The 14750-nt window shown below is 48.3% G+C and overlaps 7 protein-coding genes; 2 read left to right on the top strand and 5 right to left on the bottom strand.

The window, feature by feature from the left end:
* Positions 1-431: 431 nt before the first annotated feature.
* FFUJ_04833 (related to CHIP protein (carboxyl terminus of Hsc70-interacting protein)) lies at positions 432-1370 on the bottom strand (the record flags this gene model as incomplete). XM_023571833.1 has 3 exons in its annotated part: positions 432-605; positions 654-1203; positions 1282-1370. 3 exons carry the CDS (start codon positions 1368-1370, stop codon positions 432-434), a joined length of 813 nt encoding a protein of 270 aa, XP_023426072.1.
* An 847-nt stretch (positions 1371-2217) lies between these two features.
* On the bottom strand, positions 2218-3981 carry FFUJ_04834 (related to benzoate 4-monooxygenase cytochrome P450; the record flags this gene model as incomplete). XM_023571832.1 has 6 exons in its annotated part: positions 2218-2609; positions 2670-2883; positions 2939-3309; positions 3363-3473; positions 3527-3824; positions 3877-3981. 6 exons carry the CDS (start codon positions 3979-3981, stop codon positions 2218-2220), a joined length of 1491 nt encoding a protein of 496 aa, XP_023426071.1.
* Positions 3982-5818: 1837 nt separating this feature from the next.
* On the bottom strand, positions 5819-6724 carry FFUJ_04835 (uncharacterized protein; the record flags this gene model as incomplete). The annotated part of the gene is made up of 1 exon (XM_023571831.1): positions 5819-6724. One exon carries the CDS (start codon positions 6722-6724, stop codon positions 5819-5821), a length of 906 nt encoding a protein of 301 aa, XP_023426070.1.
* A 1952-nt stretch (positions 6725-8676) lies between these two features.
* On the top strand, positions 8677-9168 carry FFUJ_04836 (uncharacterized protein; the record flags this gene model as incomplete). Its single annotated transcript, XM_023571830.1, has 1 exon — positions 8677-9168. One exon carries the CDS (start codon positions 8677-8679, stop codon positions 9166-9168), a length of 492 nt encoding a protein of 163 aa, XP_023426069.1.
* A 336-nt stretch (positions 9169-9504) lies between these two features.
* On the bottom strand, positions 9505-11848 carry FFUJ_04837 (related to alpha-1,2 glucosyltransferase, potassium channel regulator; the record flags this gene model as incomplete). XM_023571828.1 has 5 exons in its annotated part: positions 9505-10643; positions 10692-10829; positions 10879-11471; positions 11523-11611; positions 11663-11848. 5 exons carry the CDS (start codon positions 11846-11848, stop codon positions 9505-9507), a joined length of 2145 nt encoding a protein of 714 aa, XP_023426068.1.
* A 567-nt stretch (positions 11849-12415) lies between these two features.
* Positions 12416-13241, bottom strand: FFUJ_04838 (ubiquinol cytochrome c reductase 8.5 kDa subunit; the record flags this gene model as incomplete). XM_023571827.1 has 6 exons in its annotated part: positions 12416-12424; positions 12480-12533; positions 12588-12681; positions 12888-12941; positions 12984-13120; positions 13230-13241. The coding sequence occupies 6 exons, from the start codon at positions 13239-13241 to the stop codon at positions 12416-12418; spliced, it is 360 nt and encodes a 119-aa protein (XP_023427156.1).
* A 300-nt stretch (positions 13242-13541) lies between these two features.
* Positions 13542-14634, top strand: FFUJ_04839 (uncharacterized protein; the record flags this gene model as incomplete). XM_023571826.1 has 2 exons in its annotated part: positions 13542-13689; positions 13742-14634. The coding sequence occupies 2 exons, from the start codon at positions 13542-13544 to the stop codon at positions 14632-14634; spliced, it is 1041 nt and encodes a 346-aa protein (XP_023426067.1).
* Positions 14635-14750: the final 116 nt, after the last annotated feature.

The following is a 14750-nucleotide window of genomic DNA, read 5'->3' as shown; positions in this document are numbered from 1 at the left end:
TTATTCGGTTGCATAGCGATTGTATAATGTCGTCACGCCTGGGTTAAGTAGGGTATAGAACATGGCTTGGACGGAGCGCGAGCTTGATGACTACCTTTATATACAAAACTGCTTTGGGACATGATGGCCGGGTCAGTGGAGGATAGGAACACGACATGATGAATAAAGATCAGTTGTATACGTTAAAAAGATGCTATCTATGAAACGACTGGCTGCAGCACTGATAGCACGAGTGATTGTACAAGATTAGGAGGAGAATCGCCGTTATTACTTTTCATGAATTCGTTCAAACCGTTACGCTATACCAGTCCAAAGCATCTCTGGGATAAGCTTTCTGAACACCTGAAACTCCAAGCATTTAATAAGATTTTAGTCAAAAGACCTCCGATCCGCTTGCTGCCAACTTTCATCGTCATTTGCTTGTTCTTGTACTACCAATCAGCAGCCCAACCGTTCTGCTCGAGGAACTCCTCGCAGGCTTGCTTCAAAGCCAGGTTTGGCCGTAGCTCAGAAGGCACAAGTGGCTCGCGCGTGAGAGGGTCACTATGATGCCTATTCAGGTGCTCCATGATAGACGCGCGCTCGTATGACTTTCCAGTCTTGGTCTGTACCTTGTTAGCAAGCGTGGCATTCGACCGTGGTGAGTAACTTACCATGACAGGATCAACCATGAATCCAAAGCTGATATCGTCAATGGCCCAGTCTGGAACCTCTCTCTTCTTCTCACCGTCTGCCCTTGCTCTTTCAAAGATCTCCTTCATCCTCTCAATCTTGGCATCACTCTCCTCCTCAATTTCCTGCTTCACCATTCCATCATCCGTATCCGCTAGCATAGCCTCCTTGTCCTTGGTCAATAATTCAAGCATCTCCCTTTCAAGATCCTGCGACTCGCGAATACGCTTCTTCTCGAGATCGTCCCAGCGCTCTTTCTTGCAGCGAAGAACGAGAGCCGTCACAGCAGCGAGCGAGCGATCTCCCGAAGCGGCGCACAGCTTGTGCGCATGCAGAGCGTTCTCAAGCGCAGCGTCATAGTCGCGAAGAGCGATCTGTGCTTGCGCAAGGTAGTACCGGGCCTTCATGTTGTCAGGCGTTAGCTGCAAACAAGCTTCGCAGTCGGTGATCACCGAGTCCCAATAATTAAGCTTAAGACGGGCCATGGCGCGATTAGTGTAGAGAGCAGGATTTTTGGGGTCGGCGATGATGCTATTGCGATCTTTGTCAGAATAGGCTCTCTCTCTCTAAGCTGTGCTGTGCTGTGCTGTGCTGATTATGTGTGCTCACGCTTTGGAGTAGAGGCTATCGGCGCCGACGTAGTCCCCCGCCTGGAAACATTTGTTCCCTTCATTCTTGAGCTGGAGTGACTTAGACATGTTGAGTCAAGTGCGGTGCGTGAGACTGGGTGTGAGTGGTGGTGAGATGTGGTAAGACTGGAGAGTAACTAATGCCGTAATAGAAGATTCGTTACTGTATTTCGGATGCTCGGACAAGAGAGCCCGGTATCTATAAAGGCGCTGGCTGATATTATGATGGCAAAGAAAGAAAGAACAATAAACTGCACAGCAGAGCAAAGAAAACAGGAGGAACAGAACCAAGAAAAGTCGCAGTATGGAGCGTGCAGAAAGTGACGGGAACAAGCTGTGCTGTTGGCTCTAGAAGACAGAAGCAGGGGAGTTACTGGAAACAGTGAGCGAGCCACAACGACACACGTAACTTGGGTACTCAAGTTTAGAGGAGAGAAGAGCAAAGGACCCTTGATTTTGGGAGGGTTTGATAGAGCTTTTGATTGGATTTCTAAGCGCGTGTTCCCTGGAAAGTTCGAGAAACAGGCGGGCCTAGAAATTGCGGGGTGAATATTGTCAATAGTCTAGATAGTCTCCTCATCATGAGACAAGTCATGATAGAAACATGTTCATTCATTCATGAAAAAAAGAATCAAAAATGCGTTTTATTGCTCATAATCTGCATGCACAAATCTATCGTGACTCTTGTTTCCAAGTCACCTGATTCCGCCTCTCAGGAATCTGTCTGTGTCTAAATGCCAATCCAACCAATATCTAATGCAATATCATGTCATCTATGCCATGGCCTGTCATGTCCTGTCGTCCATGTCGTGTAGTATCCTAAAACTCCCCAAAATCCGTATAATGTGTCAGCAAAAACAAAGTGGCCCAACCAACTAATATTCTCTCTCTCTCTCTCTCTCTCTCATCTTCTGTCTTACATCTCCACCAAACGCACAACCAAATTCTCCTTTGGTCGCAATGTAAAAGCCGGTCCAGCAACTTCAACTTGCTTCTCTTCGTTTCCAAGAGGTTTCTCGATCTTGAACTTGCGCACCATCTCTACAAGCATGATCTTCATCTCCATGAAAGAAAGCTGCTTACCGATGCACATTCGGGGCCCGTTGTGAAACGTCTCGAAGGCGTACACGCTTCTCGTGTCGCCTCTGAGATCGCTCCAGCGGTCAGGATTGAACTCCTGCGCGTCTGGGCCCCAGACCAGAGGGTGCGTGTTCATCACCGCGGGCGAGAGTTGGATCACGGCTCCCTTAGGGATCATGATCCCATCGATTTCGACGTCTTCGGTCGCTTGGCGAGGTGCCATGGCCACTATAAACATGTTAGCTAATCAATTTTCTAATACCAGGGGATGGGAGATGGGTTACTTACCTGCGCAGTAGAGTCGCAGAACTTCGCGCACAAAGTTGTGCAAATAAGGGAGTTTGTCGATATCGCTGAAGACAGGCACACCGCAAGTGCTGTCCATACTTGCGATCTCGTCTCGCAGGCGCTGCTGGCAGTCCGGTCGGCGTGACAGCTCGTGGACGGCCCAGGTGATGGAACAAGCTGTAGTGTCATGTCCAAGGATCAAAAGATTGAGAACCTATCACCACTGTTAGCACAATTCACAACGTCCAGAACTCAGGGGGGCAACTTACATATTCAACAATTCTCTTGTCGTTCCAATCGGGGTCGGCGTGTTCCAGCAAACACTGGAGGGCGTCTCGGTTTTTTTCGTGGCCAAGGCCTTGTTCGCACTGATTACGTCGGATCGTCATCAAACCTACAATGAACTCCCGGGCTCGGGCGTAGCTCTGAGAAAACTCAATGCATTCCTTCATGGGCAAATACTGTCGAATCGGGATTAGTGAGTTCAAGTAGTTGATAACATGGCCAAACGTCGAGGGTTGCATCATCGTGGTAAAGGTGTCAAACAGCGGAGACTCGTCGGATTCGAGGTGGTTAAGATCAAGGCCAAACGTTTCGAGTCCAATCACATCGAGGACTGCTTTCCAAATGTTGCTCTCAACTATAAGATTGTTAGCTCAGTCGCACCGAAAAAGGGGGGAGGGGGTTACTTACTCTCAACGTTACCGTGTTCGTTGCGTTGCTGGGTCAGTACATCGATCAGTTGTTCGGCCTTTTGCTTAACAACGGGGGAGAAGGCTCTGAGTCGAGCAGCCGAAAATGGCTCTAAGAAGAAGTCAGCATTGGTCTCAGTTTGTATCAGGGTTGGTTGTACTTACGACTGATGGCTGCTCGACGGGCCTTGTGAAGCTTGCCTTCAACAAAGGGAAGTCCATCGCCGATGAATTCATGCGCGAACTGCTTCGCAAAGGCAGGCTTCACAAAGTACGAGCTCTTCGTCTGGAGGACCTGCCTGTATGCTTGGATGCTGTTTACAAACAGTGTCTCGTCGTTGGCAAAGTTCAGGTATCGAATAATGGGCGCATCGGGGAATTCGCGAGACCACTTGCAAAGGAGTTCAGGAAACCAAGGAACCTGAAGGAACTTTGCAGTCTGTCCGAGAAAGAAGGCATTGTCCTATTAACAACGTTAGCAGAAAGATACGAAAGCGAAGGGTGGGTTTACTTACTTTTGGTCCGGGGAGATGTCGAAGACGGGATACATAGAAGGGATATACAAAGACGTTGAAGGCGATGATGCCAATCACAAGCATACCCAAGACGACCAATCCCATTGAAAGAGAAGGCATCGAAGGAAGCAAAGACGTCATCTTGATCGAAAGATAGAACGAGTCGTACATGTCGTGCTCTGAGCGGAAGTAACCAAAATATGAGGGATAAGAAGACGTACGTGATAGGTAAGTATCTATCAAAGAGCAGGAATAATGGGATTGTGAGAGAAAGCAAGAATTACAAAGCCATGACGCAGGCCAGGATATCGATATATATTGTGCTGATTATGGCACTGGCAGCTGTCAATCATTCAGTGTCCAGGGTCCACGCACCTGGCGGGTGGCAGCCAGTGGCAGACGGAGACGGCTAGTGAACATGGACGGAGCATGTTGCATTGACTTGACGTCTATGGGTACGGGCAAGATCAAGGCCCCGAACATCAAACATCGAACATCGGGCGTTTCTATATAGAGAGTTGTGGCACAGCTTTTGCCAGTCCCAAGGCATGGTCTTGGGGGGGGAGATGGGGGCCGAAGCTTTGTTGTCGATACATATACAGCGAATACTACGTATAGTAGAAAACAGGCCGATCACTCTACCAATTCGGAGAACATGCAATGATACGTTATCTATGTTCCGCTGTCACTCGAGTCTGATGCCGTGCGTGGCAATTTCCGAACAGATTTGAAAGGGGGTCAGTCAGTTAGTTAGTTATCTTGGTTTCTCGGAACGAATGGGCGCTTGATGAATACCCTTTTGGGACGATGCAGTTTGCCGATGCATTGGGACCTTGCTTTTCGAATGCTTTACAGGCATGGATTAACAAACGTCAACAACCTAATCTATTCGACTCTACAGATAGCCGAGATCATCTGTGCTGTAGCGAGAGGTGGCGCTCAAGCGATGATACCTTGGGCCTGAAGATCTCCAACATGGCTTGCTTCGACCTACAGCAGTCGTCGAGCTATAAAATATCTTGCTCAGCCTTGCAGTTCGTCTTACAGATATTTCCGTGGCATGTCACGCAAGGTAAGCCACTTGCATTATTTCCCGTTGGTTGTGTAACTTGATAGCCTTACCGACTTTTGGTGTTTGTATCAATTCGTTGGCGATGTTGTTCGTTTCATGGGTTTTATCTTATCTGAGCGTTTGAATAATATCCGGAACGTCACTCATTGTTCGTGCAGATGACATGACATGGATCTCGAAGTGATCGATTATACGAGTGCAGGCATAAGTCGACTGGTCTTAGTAATCGTTTCATCATAATCATCCAGGATTGTTTGTTTGACACGTGAAGCCCCAATTCCCCCAGTTAGCCAATCAACGTGTATATAAGCTCTCAAGTCTTCGAGTTGATACTATAAATGAGAGACCCTGAGTATTGCGACCGAAGGACGGCAAACACAGCCATATCAATGCTGACTACGCATGTACTCTCCTGATAGTCTACCTCGACTTCATGTCATCCCGGGCTATGAGGTCTTGTGTTACCTCTGATAGGGTCCTTAACCCACCGCCTTTTATAAAGATGGATAGGAACTTGGAAGCCGAGCTGCTATCCGTCTGTACTACAGTATCTTGCATAGTCATCAAGATGATGATTATCATCACCATGCAGAGAAACATAATAAAATCCATTGATGTATGTGAGCGTTTTTATATACCTTTTTTGGCCACGTCTGGTCTCGTAGCCGTAAATCGTCTGAACATAATGGACATATGAAATTATCCTGTGTCCCATCCCGTCCCATCCCAATCACAAACATATGATTCTCATATATAGTAGTCGTCGTCGTCATCGTCATCATCATCATCACATATCCCAAGGGGTATCCTCATGCCATTCAAAACCCCAAGCCAACGCCGTAGCCCAAGACAATCCACCCAAAGAAATAATCAACTGATTCCCAACCATTCGACCATCTTGTCCACAGCTTGCCTGCCCTCTTGAATTGGTAGAAGAGGCCAAACGTGTACCATGCCCTCTCCATACACCAGCTCGACCTTTGTGCCCTGCTCCTTAGCCATCTCGACCATCTTCTTGGTATCAGGCGTCAAGAGATCCAAGCCAGCGGCAAACACCAACATCGGCGGTAGTCTCAGATCTCCGTATATGGGACTAACATTGGGATGATGAGTGTCCATCTCTGGACAGATGAGTCTTGTGATCTCTGCGATGCCAGGGACGTCGAGCCATGGATCCTTGAGCGCTGCGTTGTGGAGTTCAGGGTTGTCAAGACTGGAGTCAGTGCAAGGCGTAATGGGCACAATTCTCTGCGCAGTCTGTCTACCAGCCAATTTCGCATTTTGCGTGAGGACAAGAGCCATGGTCCCTCCAGCTGAATCTCCCATGACCCAAAACGGCGTCCGATCTGGTGCCGATGCGAGTTCGTCGTGGAGCGGCTGCACGAACTCGTACATCTTCATAAGCGACGTCTCAGGGCCAAGCGGGTATATCGGTACGGTAACAGTAGCATTCAGACGCCTCGCAAGCTGAGCCACCAGCTCCCAATGCTGAGGCGTGATATCAAAGACGAAGCCACCGCCATGGAGATACAAGATTCGACCACGAGTTGGCGTTTCTGTCTTTGGAGAGACTATGTAAACGACATAATGCGCAATGTGGCCTTTCCTCTTGTACTCCTCAACGGCGAACTCTTTGTAGAGGTGCTTGGGGGGCACACGCTCGGGACGAAGACGTTCCTTGGCGATGCGGTTGTTGATGCCCTCTGCTGAACTCCATGTGCTCTTGAACCACCACCAGATGATCCAGCTGAGGATGCGGGCTTTGAAGCTGGGCATTGCTGAGCGAGATGGAGTTTATGAGGGTATCACGGGAGTGGGAATATGCAATGACTGCATACAGTAGACGATGGATGTTCAAGGTCTACAGCTGCAACTACAGCCAGTTGTCATTATGCGCTGGCGGGTTTTTTCTGTGGAGGGGAATAATGGGTACGAACAGTCATGGGTGGTTGGTGAGGTGGTGAGGGGTCTACGTACGGTCTACGGTCTACACCGCTATAGTAAGGTATGGCGCAAGTTGTTGAGAGGACAAGCATCTCAACGAATAGTGCAGCACTGTTGCACAGCATGGCCAAGTATTTTTGTGGTCAGTTGGGTTATTTGCAGTATGAGTATGGGTTGGCTTGTAAGACGATGGAAGTAAGTTTCAGTCTATTTCTACAACCTAGGGTAGGTAGGTAGTCAGAAATGATGACCCCAAGCCGAGGCATACCAACCATCATGAATTGTTAGGTAATCGTACATGTTCTTTACAAGCTTGAACCTGTCTCTACCTAATCTAAGAACTGATATTACTTGTCAATTGCTGCAATAATCCGACTGTTATTGCAGATGATCCGATCGACCAAACGGATGAAGCCCTTTGCTCACCAGTCCCAACCCCAGAGTCTAGTGATCACCATGTGCTTGCTGCAGTTGCATTGTCAGAAATTATCAGATCATGCTCGCATATACGCATTCACATTCAGCTGTCACAAGGAGCCCTTTGACCCGAGAGTCCGGAGATGAAAGAGAGTGCTGCGTCAACACGGGAACAAGACGGACATTAACCAGTACAAGGAAACGAGAACGAGAACGAGTCTTTGTTCAGCACAGTCAGGAGCATTATATTCATGTCAATACTCATCGCGATGATTGATTAAAAGGTGGTTGAAAACAGGGTTATCACTGTCTTGACTAGTGTCGCCTAGCTTTGAAAGTGGAAGTGATCTTCGAGAGCTGGACAAGACGAGTTGTGATGCTGCATGGGCCAAACGTGCATGGAAAAAAGTCTGACTAGGCAGGCGTTGGACGCTGAAGGATCTCGCTTACAATGACCCTTTTTTCCCTTCTTCTCTTTGCTTTTTGTGATTTGGGGTCTGAATCGAGGTGACATTTAACGGTTGGATGTGTATAGTAAGACGGGCGAAGGGATATCTTCAGTGTCTGCGGTCAACTGACAGGCAATTCACTCCACTCACTTTGGCGGTTAGGTACTTCAACAGTGCATTCTAATATCATGCTATTTGGTGAACAGTATAGTGAGTACAATGTTTGTACGGTTACTAGTTGATCCCTAAACCCCTTGTTCACAAAATAACCGCCTGTATCACACCTCTACCAAGCCATCGACCCTCTCTTCAACTTATATACCCAATAAGATCAAATCCTCACCCTAAACTCTTAAACCACCTCCGCATTTCAACTTCAAACTAGTGCAAGCCCAACCGAGCCATCCTCTACAGTCCCCCCCTAACACCTCTAACGCCCTCTAAGATACAGTAGGGCCAGGTCTGCTCTGATTGGTGTACCGCACGTGCACACACTTTAAATGCAAAGGCCTGACCTATGACATCCCTGCCATTAGCATTTGCTGGTTCCGGGTTTTCCCCTCTCTCGTTTCTCTTCCTCCACAAAAAATCGACGTCAGTGACTACGATTAAACCGTTGCTCTTCCCCAGACTGTCACTGTCTCTGTTTCTTCTTCATATCTCTCGACTCCACTTCTTCATCCCATCCCATTTCCTCCGAGAAACAATTGAGTCCCTTTACTACGACGTTTGATCACAGAACACAAGCAGCACAAGTAATCAGGCGCTGGTTCTCTTTTCAACTGCGCATATTCCGACATCATCGCGAAACAAAAAAACAACTCGGCTTTGCTCGGACCGTCGCTCGGCTACTCCGTCGACCTCTACCGCCAACCTCTCTCCGTCACATCACAAACACATCAGACCGATAACCTCACGATGCCTTCACAACGACCGTATTTCCTCTCTTCTTTCCTCGCCGCCTTCCGTCCTCAAGGCCCCTCTATCTCTACTACCGCTCCCCATCAACATCAGCCAAACAAGCACACCCGAGATGCAACGACCACCACAACTGCCACAGCAACTGCAGCAAACACAACCACCACTGCGACTTCTACGTCACATCATCATCATCAGTCTCAACAACAACCAACTACTTCCAGTGTTGCCATCCGTCCGCCCCGAAACACCACTTCATCATCACCGTCAACATCAACATCTCCCGCCAACGGTACCGCCATTCCTATTCCTGGATCATCTGGTCGACGTGGAAGTGATAGCAGCAGTGAAGGGTTCCGTGATGTGATAGGCGCCGACAAGTGGTATATTGGTGGACGCACACCCGGCGGTGAAGAGAAGTTCTTCAAGCTTGGCGTTATCCGCCGCGTGAGAAGCAATGATGGCCTAAGTTTGGATCGTCTAAGCTTATAATCTGACGTGTAACTATTTTTATGAGACTTTTTACGACTACTGGCCGGGACAGGAAAGATGTGTATGCATCACTCATTACATGATAAGCCACTCTGGTACAAACGCACGAACTTCACTTTTGCATGAATTTGGAATGCTCGATATGAAACTGGGTATGGTTAGGGCTACAAATAGGTCTGGGGTTGGACCATGGGTATGGCGTTCAGTGTTTGGGTATATTTCACATCTGGCATGAAATAAGTTCCCAGCGATAAGAGGGCTACATGCTTATCAAGACAAAAATACAAAAAGAGTATCTTTTGCAACCACACCGCTCATATCCCCTCCATTTTGTGTTTACCACATAAATCTTTGAAGTCGACCGTCGTCTAGCATAGTCCCATCTTCCGCCTTCCATATGTAAGGCTTGGTGAGGAAGATGTAACCTGTTGCAACATTGATGGCGATGAACCAAAACGTCTCAATGATAAGGCGTAAATCGTAATGTTGAAAGAACTCAAAGAAAGGCCTCGTCTTTGGAAGGTTTGAGAGCCGAGAGGTAACATCACCGTGATAACCATGATCATGAAGCCTCCACGCAGGTACAAGCAGCCTCCACATCACCCAGGGTATGATAAAGTATCGTGGCTCTACTAGCGGGGCCGTCATGAGTGATAAGGTTGTGGCAAGCAAGAATATGAGTCCAGTCGAGGTGGAAGCTGGTATAACGGAAGCAAGAAGAGGGTCATCTTCCAAAGCCTTGCTCAGTTCTTGACCTTTGGAAGTATCCTGAGAACTCCCTGTTATCTCAGCTGGAAAGGCGGCATAAGTTTGTCTTGGCGAAAACCCAACGTTAGTCACCATAGGATGACTCAGGAAGGGAGGGTTTTTTGTTCCATTCTCATAAACAGAACAAGCACGTGTGTGAATAGTGAAGAATCGTGAGCAGCCAGCGATGGTACCCCATGTCATCCACCGAGACAAGGTATAGGGGATAACCAAAGCGTATCGAATCCAAGAAGCCCGGCGGATGGTGTATCGAAAGACGTAGAACATGTAATGGCGGTTGTCAGCCAGAGTGAAAGGGTGTATAATGGTGTTGTAGCGGACGACGGCGAGCGAGAGCGCGATGGTCGCAAGGAGGTAGAGGGGCCAGATTGTAAGCTTAATCCCAAAGATGAAGCTGGCAATTTCCAGTGGCTTCGACAGACGTGGGTATTTTTTGTCCGAACTGCCAGTTGCCGAGGTTTTCTTGGAGCTTCCTGACCTTCGTGATTTGCTGAAGGAAAAGGTGGCCGGCTCTGCATTGTTCTCTGCCTCAGGGGCTTGCTTGCTAGTTGGAGTAGGCGATCCAGCCCGCGGCATTATTCGCAGTATTATGTTAATGATGGGTAGGGGATATGGTACCAGAAGTGGCAGAGAGAAGAAAGCAAAGAAAGGCCATATGTAGAGCATCTGTGGGAGGTGAATAGTAGCAATATGGTTGGATTTGTCACCTTGTGTCGTTAGCCACAGACTCGACACGATGCAGAGAGAGTACTTACCGAGGACAACACCACCGTTCCATGCCACGAAGCCACCAAATGAGACAAGGACAGCAACGTAAGGCCATATCTGTCTAATGACGCGGATTGGGTTGCAAATCGCTGCGATTCCCAGACTCAATACACAGAAGAGCATGTCTGATCTTCAGTCAGTGACAAGTTGACTTGTAGGAAAGAGCTGTTTTACCATCTGGCCACATCATGTGCAAAGGGGGGTCATGAATATCTCCCAGGGAATACCTCCAGGCAAAGTACTTGATCTGCTCAAAAAGTGTCAAGATAACTGGCTGATCAACCTGCTCCGGCCGTAAGGTCTTGAGAGCATGGATAGCTTCTAGACCACCCATATACACAACGACCCAGAAGACATTGGTCTGGCGAAAGAAAAGTGAGAAAATTCCAAGGAAGATTGTTGTTAGATCGTTCAAGGCAGAACTACGATCTCGACTAATGCGCTTCAAGTGGTTCAAGTACGCGACCAGGACGGCTGCAGTAGATGCAACATCGGTGTAGTAAAGTCCAGAGAAGAAGAAGAGAAGCGGAAACAGGGCGACGTTAAGCGCAGTGTGAACTGCATATTGTGAAGTATTGCGTAGCCGGATCGAGGTATGAGCTTCATAAAGACGTGCCTCGATCTGTTGACGGCACTTCAGGACCAAGAAGGCGAGTATCACCAGAACAATGACGTTGGTAGCCCGTAGACTCTTGACATCGCAGAAGTATCCGCCCACTGAACTACTAGTTCGGACGACTCCAGGCGTTATAAGAGAGAGAAGGTAACTGCACTGGGCTCAGCATTTGCTTAGGGGTATAGAAGCGCGTGAAACTCACAGCCCTGGTGGTGTCGTAATCTTGTCGTCCCACTCTTGGAATCTCCCCTGGCAGTATTTCTGCGCCTGCGGTATATGGAAAACTTCATCCTAGCTTGAGTTAGCATCTGTGCAATGGGCATGATATAAGATGAGGCGTACCAGGTAAGGCTCAGGGACCAGTGCTGAGACAATATACAACCAAGAGACGGAAGCGACAGAAAGAAAATAAAAGAAGAAACCCTCTAAGCGCGAGTTAGGGCCTGAAGAGCTCTTGAATCGCCAGGCAAAAAGAGGTAGCGCAATGATGAAGGCTGCGACTGTCTTGTATCCTTGAGATATGTCCATCTTGACAGGTGTTCATCAGCAGTTAGCTGAACGCGAAAGAGATCGTGCTGAAAGAACTATAATCCTCTCATGGCATAAAGAAGCCAAATATTTCTGTTAGAGAGACAAGAATTAGAAAAGGAGAAGGATAAACGAATGGCCAAAGTCAGCTTGAAATTGTATAAGACGGGCAAGCTGTATCTACCTTACATGTAGGAGAGAGAACAGTGTTTCGCAGTGAGTTAGTGGCACTGTACTTTAATGTGTGGAACATCATATCAACAACCCCAAATGGTTCAAAGCAATATCTAAGACCCAAAGGGTAGGTATTATAGGCTACAATAGTGTAGCTCCAGAACCACTCTATACCTTCCATGCCGTTACAGATGTATTCTTTTGCAAAGGACTTCCATAAGGTGCCAGGCATGTCTCTGGCTACAAGTTAAGCACTTGAACATCAGCCAATCACAGGCCGTACATTTCACAGCAAAATTCAAGGCTCAGAACATGTCTATTGGAATATCTTATACAAGGAGAGCCGGCACCGGCGCTGAACAACGTCTATCTTCCTCAAGTCCACCATATAATTTAGAAAGGCTGTACAGACTATTAGTGACTGACCCCGATGCTTCGTATCATAGTCAAGACTTACGTTGTCGGCGGGGTGGATCTCCTTTCGGAAGTAGTTGCCAAGGAAAGGGATCTTCTGTATAGGAATTAATATCGTGGCCAAACAATATCGAGATATGTTCGTTCGTACCTGGAGAACGTCACGCTGCACACGGGGAATACCGTTGGCGAAGAGGAGGACAGCAACAGCGGCGGGGGCACCGTACATAGCCAGACGGGAGCCGCTATAGCCCAGTCAGTTCCCATACACAGCATAAATATCGGTCGTCCAGAGAAGTTCATAATCAAATCCCAATCTCTCATCCGTCATGTCCATCTCAGCCGCGGTTGATCATTCTAAGACTTCGGGGAAACGGAAGGGAGATCGAAACTCGGTTCGCTTGCATATTCGGTTCTCGGCCGTCTTCTCGGTTTAGGATTGTGCACTTACATTCGGAAGGCAGCCTGAGGGGTGAAGCCTGCAACGTTGGGCTGAGCATGGTACCTTTTCCAGAGTATTAGCCAACGTCACTATTTCAATGTGAACCCTTGCGTAGAATTTCGAGAGTCGTAGTTTGCTTCTGCCTTGACAGTGCGCTTCGAATTCGATGTTCGGTGATCGTAGACTGGTATAACGTACTTAGGACCATAGTTGCTCTTGAATTCCGACATGCGGATGGGAGTCTGGTGAGAATCAGGTCAGTCGATTGCACTCTTTGTTAAAGACGCCTCGAGCCATTCGTGAATATCTGTAGCTCGTTTTCGGCGGTCGTATCGAAGGGTTCGGACGTACGTAGGAGACCATCTTGAATTTTAGGGCGGTGGAAGCCTGTTTCGTCGTTCAATTGCTCGTCGATGTCGTCGTCGTAAAAGAAGGGCCTTGAACTTGGTTGCGCGAGTTTGCCGAACGGGAAAGATCGGGTTTGTTTGGCCTCAGGCCTGAAAGAAGCTTTGAGGCAGCCGACCAATGATAACCTTAGCTAAAGACCCACTTTTGGCTTTCAAGCTTCGGTCTGCTATAGTAGCCTTGTCTTTGACCTTTCTTTTATTTACTTTCACATCACTTAGTATTGGGATAGTCGTCGTGACCAGCCACGATCTTGTGATGGACAAATATATCGATGGTCGCTTCGAGCGACTAGAGAAAGCTCTCGCAAATCTAATTGATTCAGTAACAAAATACCATCCCTCTATACAACAAGGAGAGGAGCTCAATGCAGCCGACCAAGAACTAAGCAGAGGCTTGGAAGAAGGTAATTCATCCAACTCAGCCAGCCATGAATATTTAGCTAACTTGTTTCTCAGTCCAGACCCACCAGAACAATTATTTACGTATTCAACAACTGCGCGAGTCGTCAAACGCCCTTGATACGCAGATCCGCGATACTCTTTCGAATCTAGCTACTACTCGAAAGGATATCGTGACGACGCAAACCACCACATTTCCTTCTGGCCCAAGCTACCCCATCGCCTACGCAGAGCTGCTCAACTATGCCCGACGTATCAGTAAAACGACTATGCCACCAGCAGGCACCATCAAAGCTGTACCACAGACGGCAGATGTCCCAGAAGTTCAGACTCCAGGCGGTCAAACACCAGCAGCCCAGACCCCAGGACCCGAGTCGCAAGCAGCTTCAGTCATGACACCATCTGCGCCTCCATCGTCTCAGGTTCAAAGCCCGGCAATTATGAATGGCACGCCAGCCGTCTCCCAGGAACCTGCGACTCAACAGTCCTCCATGTCCGCCAACACTGTCCTACCCAGCGAGTGGACACAGTTCTTGAACCCCTTGACCGACCAGATCTTCCTCCCTTGGCCAAACGACCTTCAGCTTGGCGCTGGCTCCCTTGCTGCTAACCAGCTCCTCCAGGAGCAGGGCATTGACCCCAAGGGCTACGATCCAGCTGAGGAAGAAGAGCGCAAGCGTCGCGAGGAAGAGGAGAGAAAGCAGAAGGAAGAAGAGGACCGTATTGCCCAGGAAGAGCGCGAGAAGAAGCAACGCGAGGAACGCGAGCGCCAGCGCATCGAGAGAGAACGCCAGAGAGAAAAGGACCAAGAGGCCTGGAGACGCGCAAGTTTGGTTGGTGGTCCGGCTGCCCCTGGCGAACAAAGGAGCCCAACTGGACCCCCACAGCAAAAGGCCCAGTTTCAGTTTACTAATCTGGATGATTTGGATGACGATGACGACGACGATTGAGCAGGAGGAAATAAGTCAACGAATTTTTGATATCTATAATAAGCTTAAAAACAATGCAGAACAATACCTCCTCGTCAATAGCCAACACGGCCCTGCTCTGTTGGCACTGGCCTGAT

This window comes from Fusarium fujikuroi, chromosome FFUJ_chr02 (genome assembly GCF_900079805.1).
Source record: "Fusarium fujikuroi IMI 58289 draft genome, chromosome FFUJ_chr02".
In the NCBI taxonomy this organism is placed as follows: Eukaryota; Fungi; Ascomycota; class Sordariomycetes; order Hypocreales; family Nectriaceae; genus Fusarium; species Fusarium fujikuroi.
The sequence above is the reverse complement of the archived record's forward strand: the minus strand, read 5'-3'. Positions and strand labels throughout refer to the sequence as shown.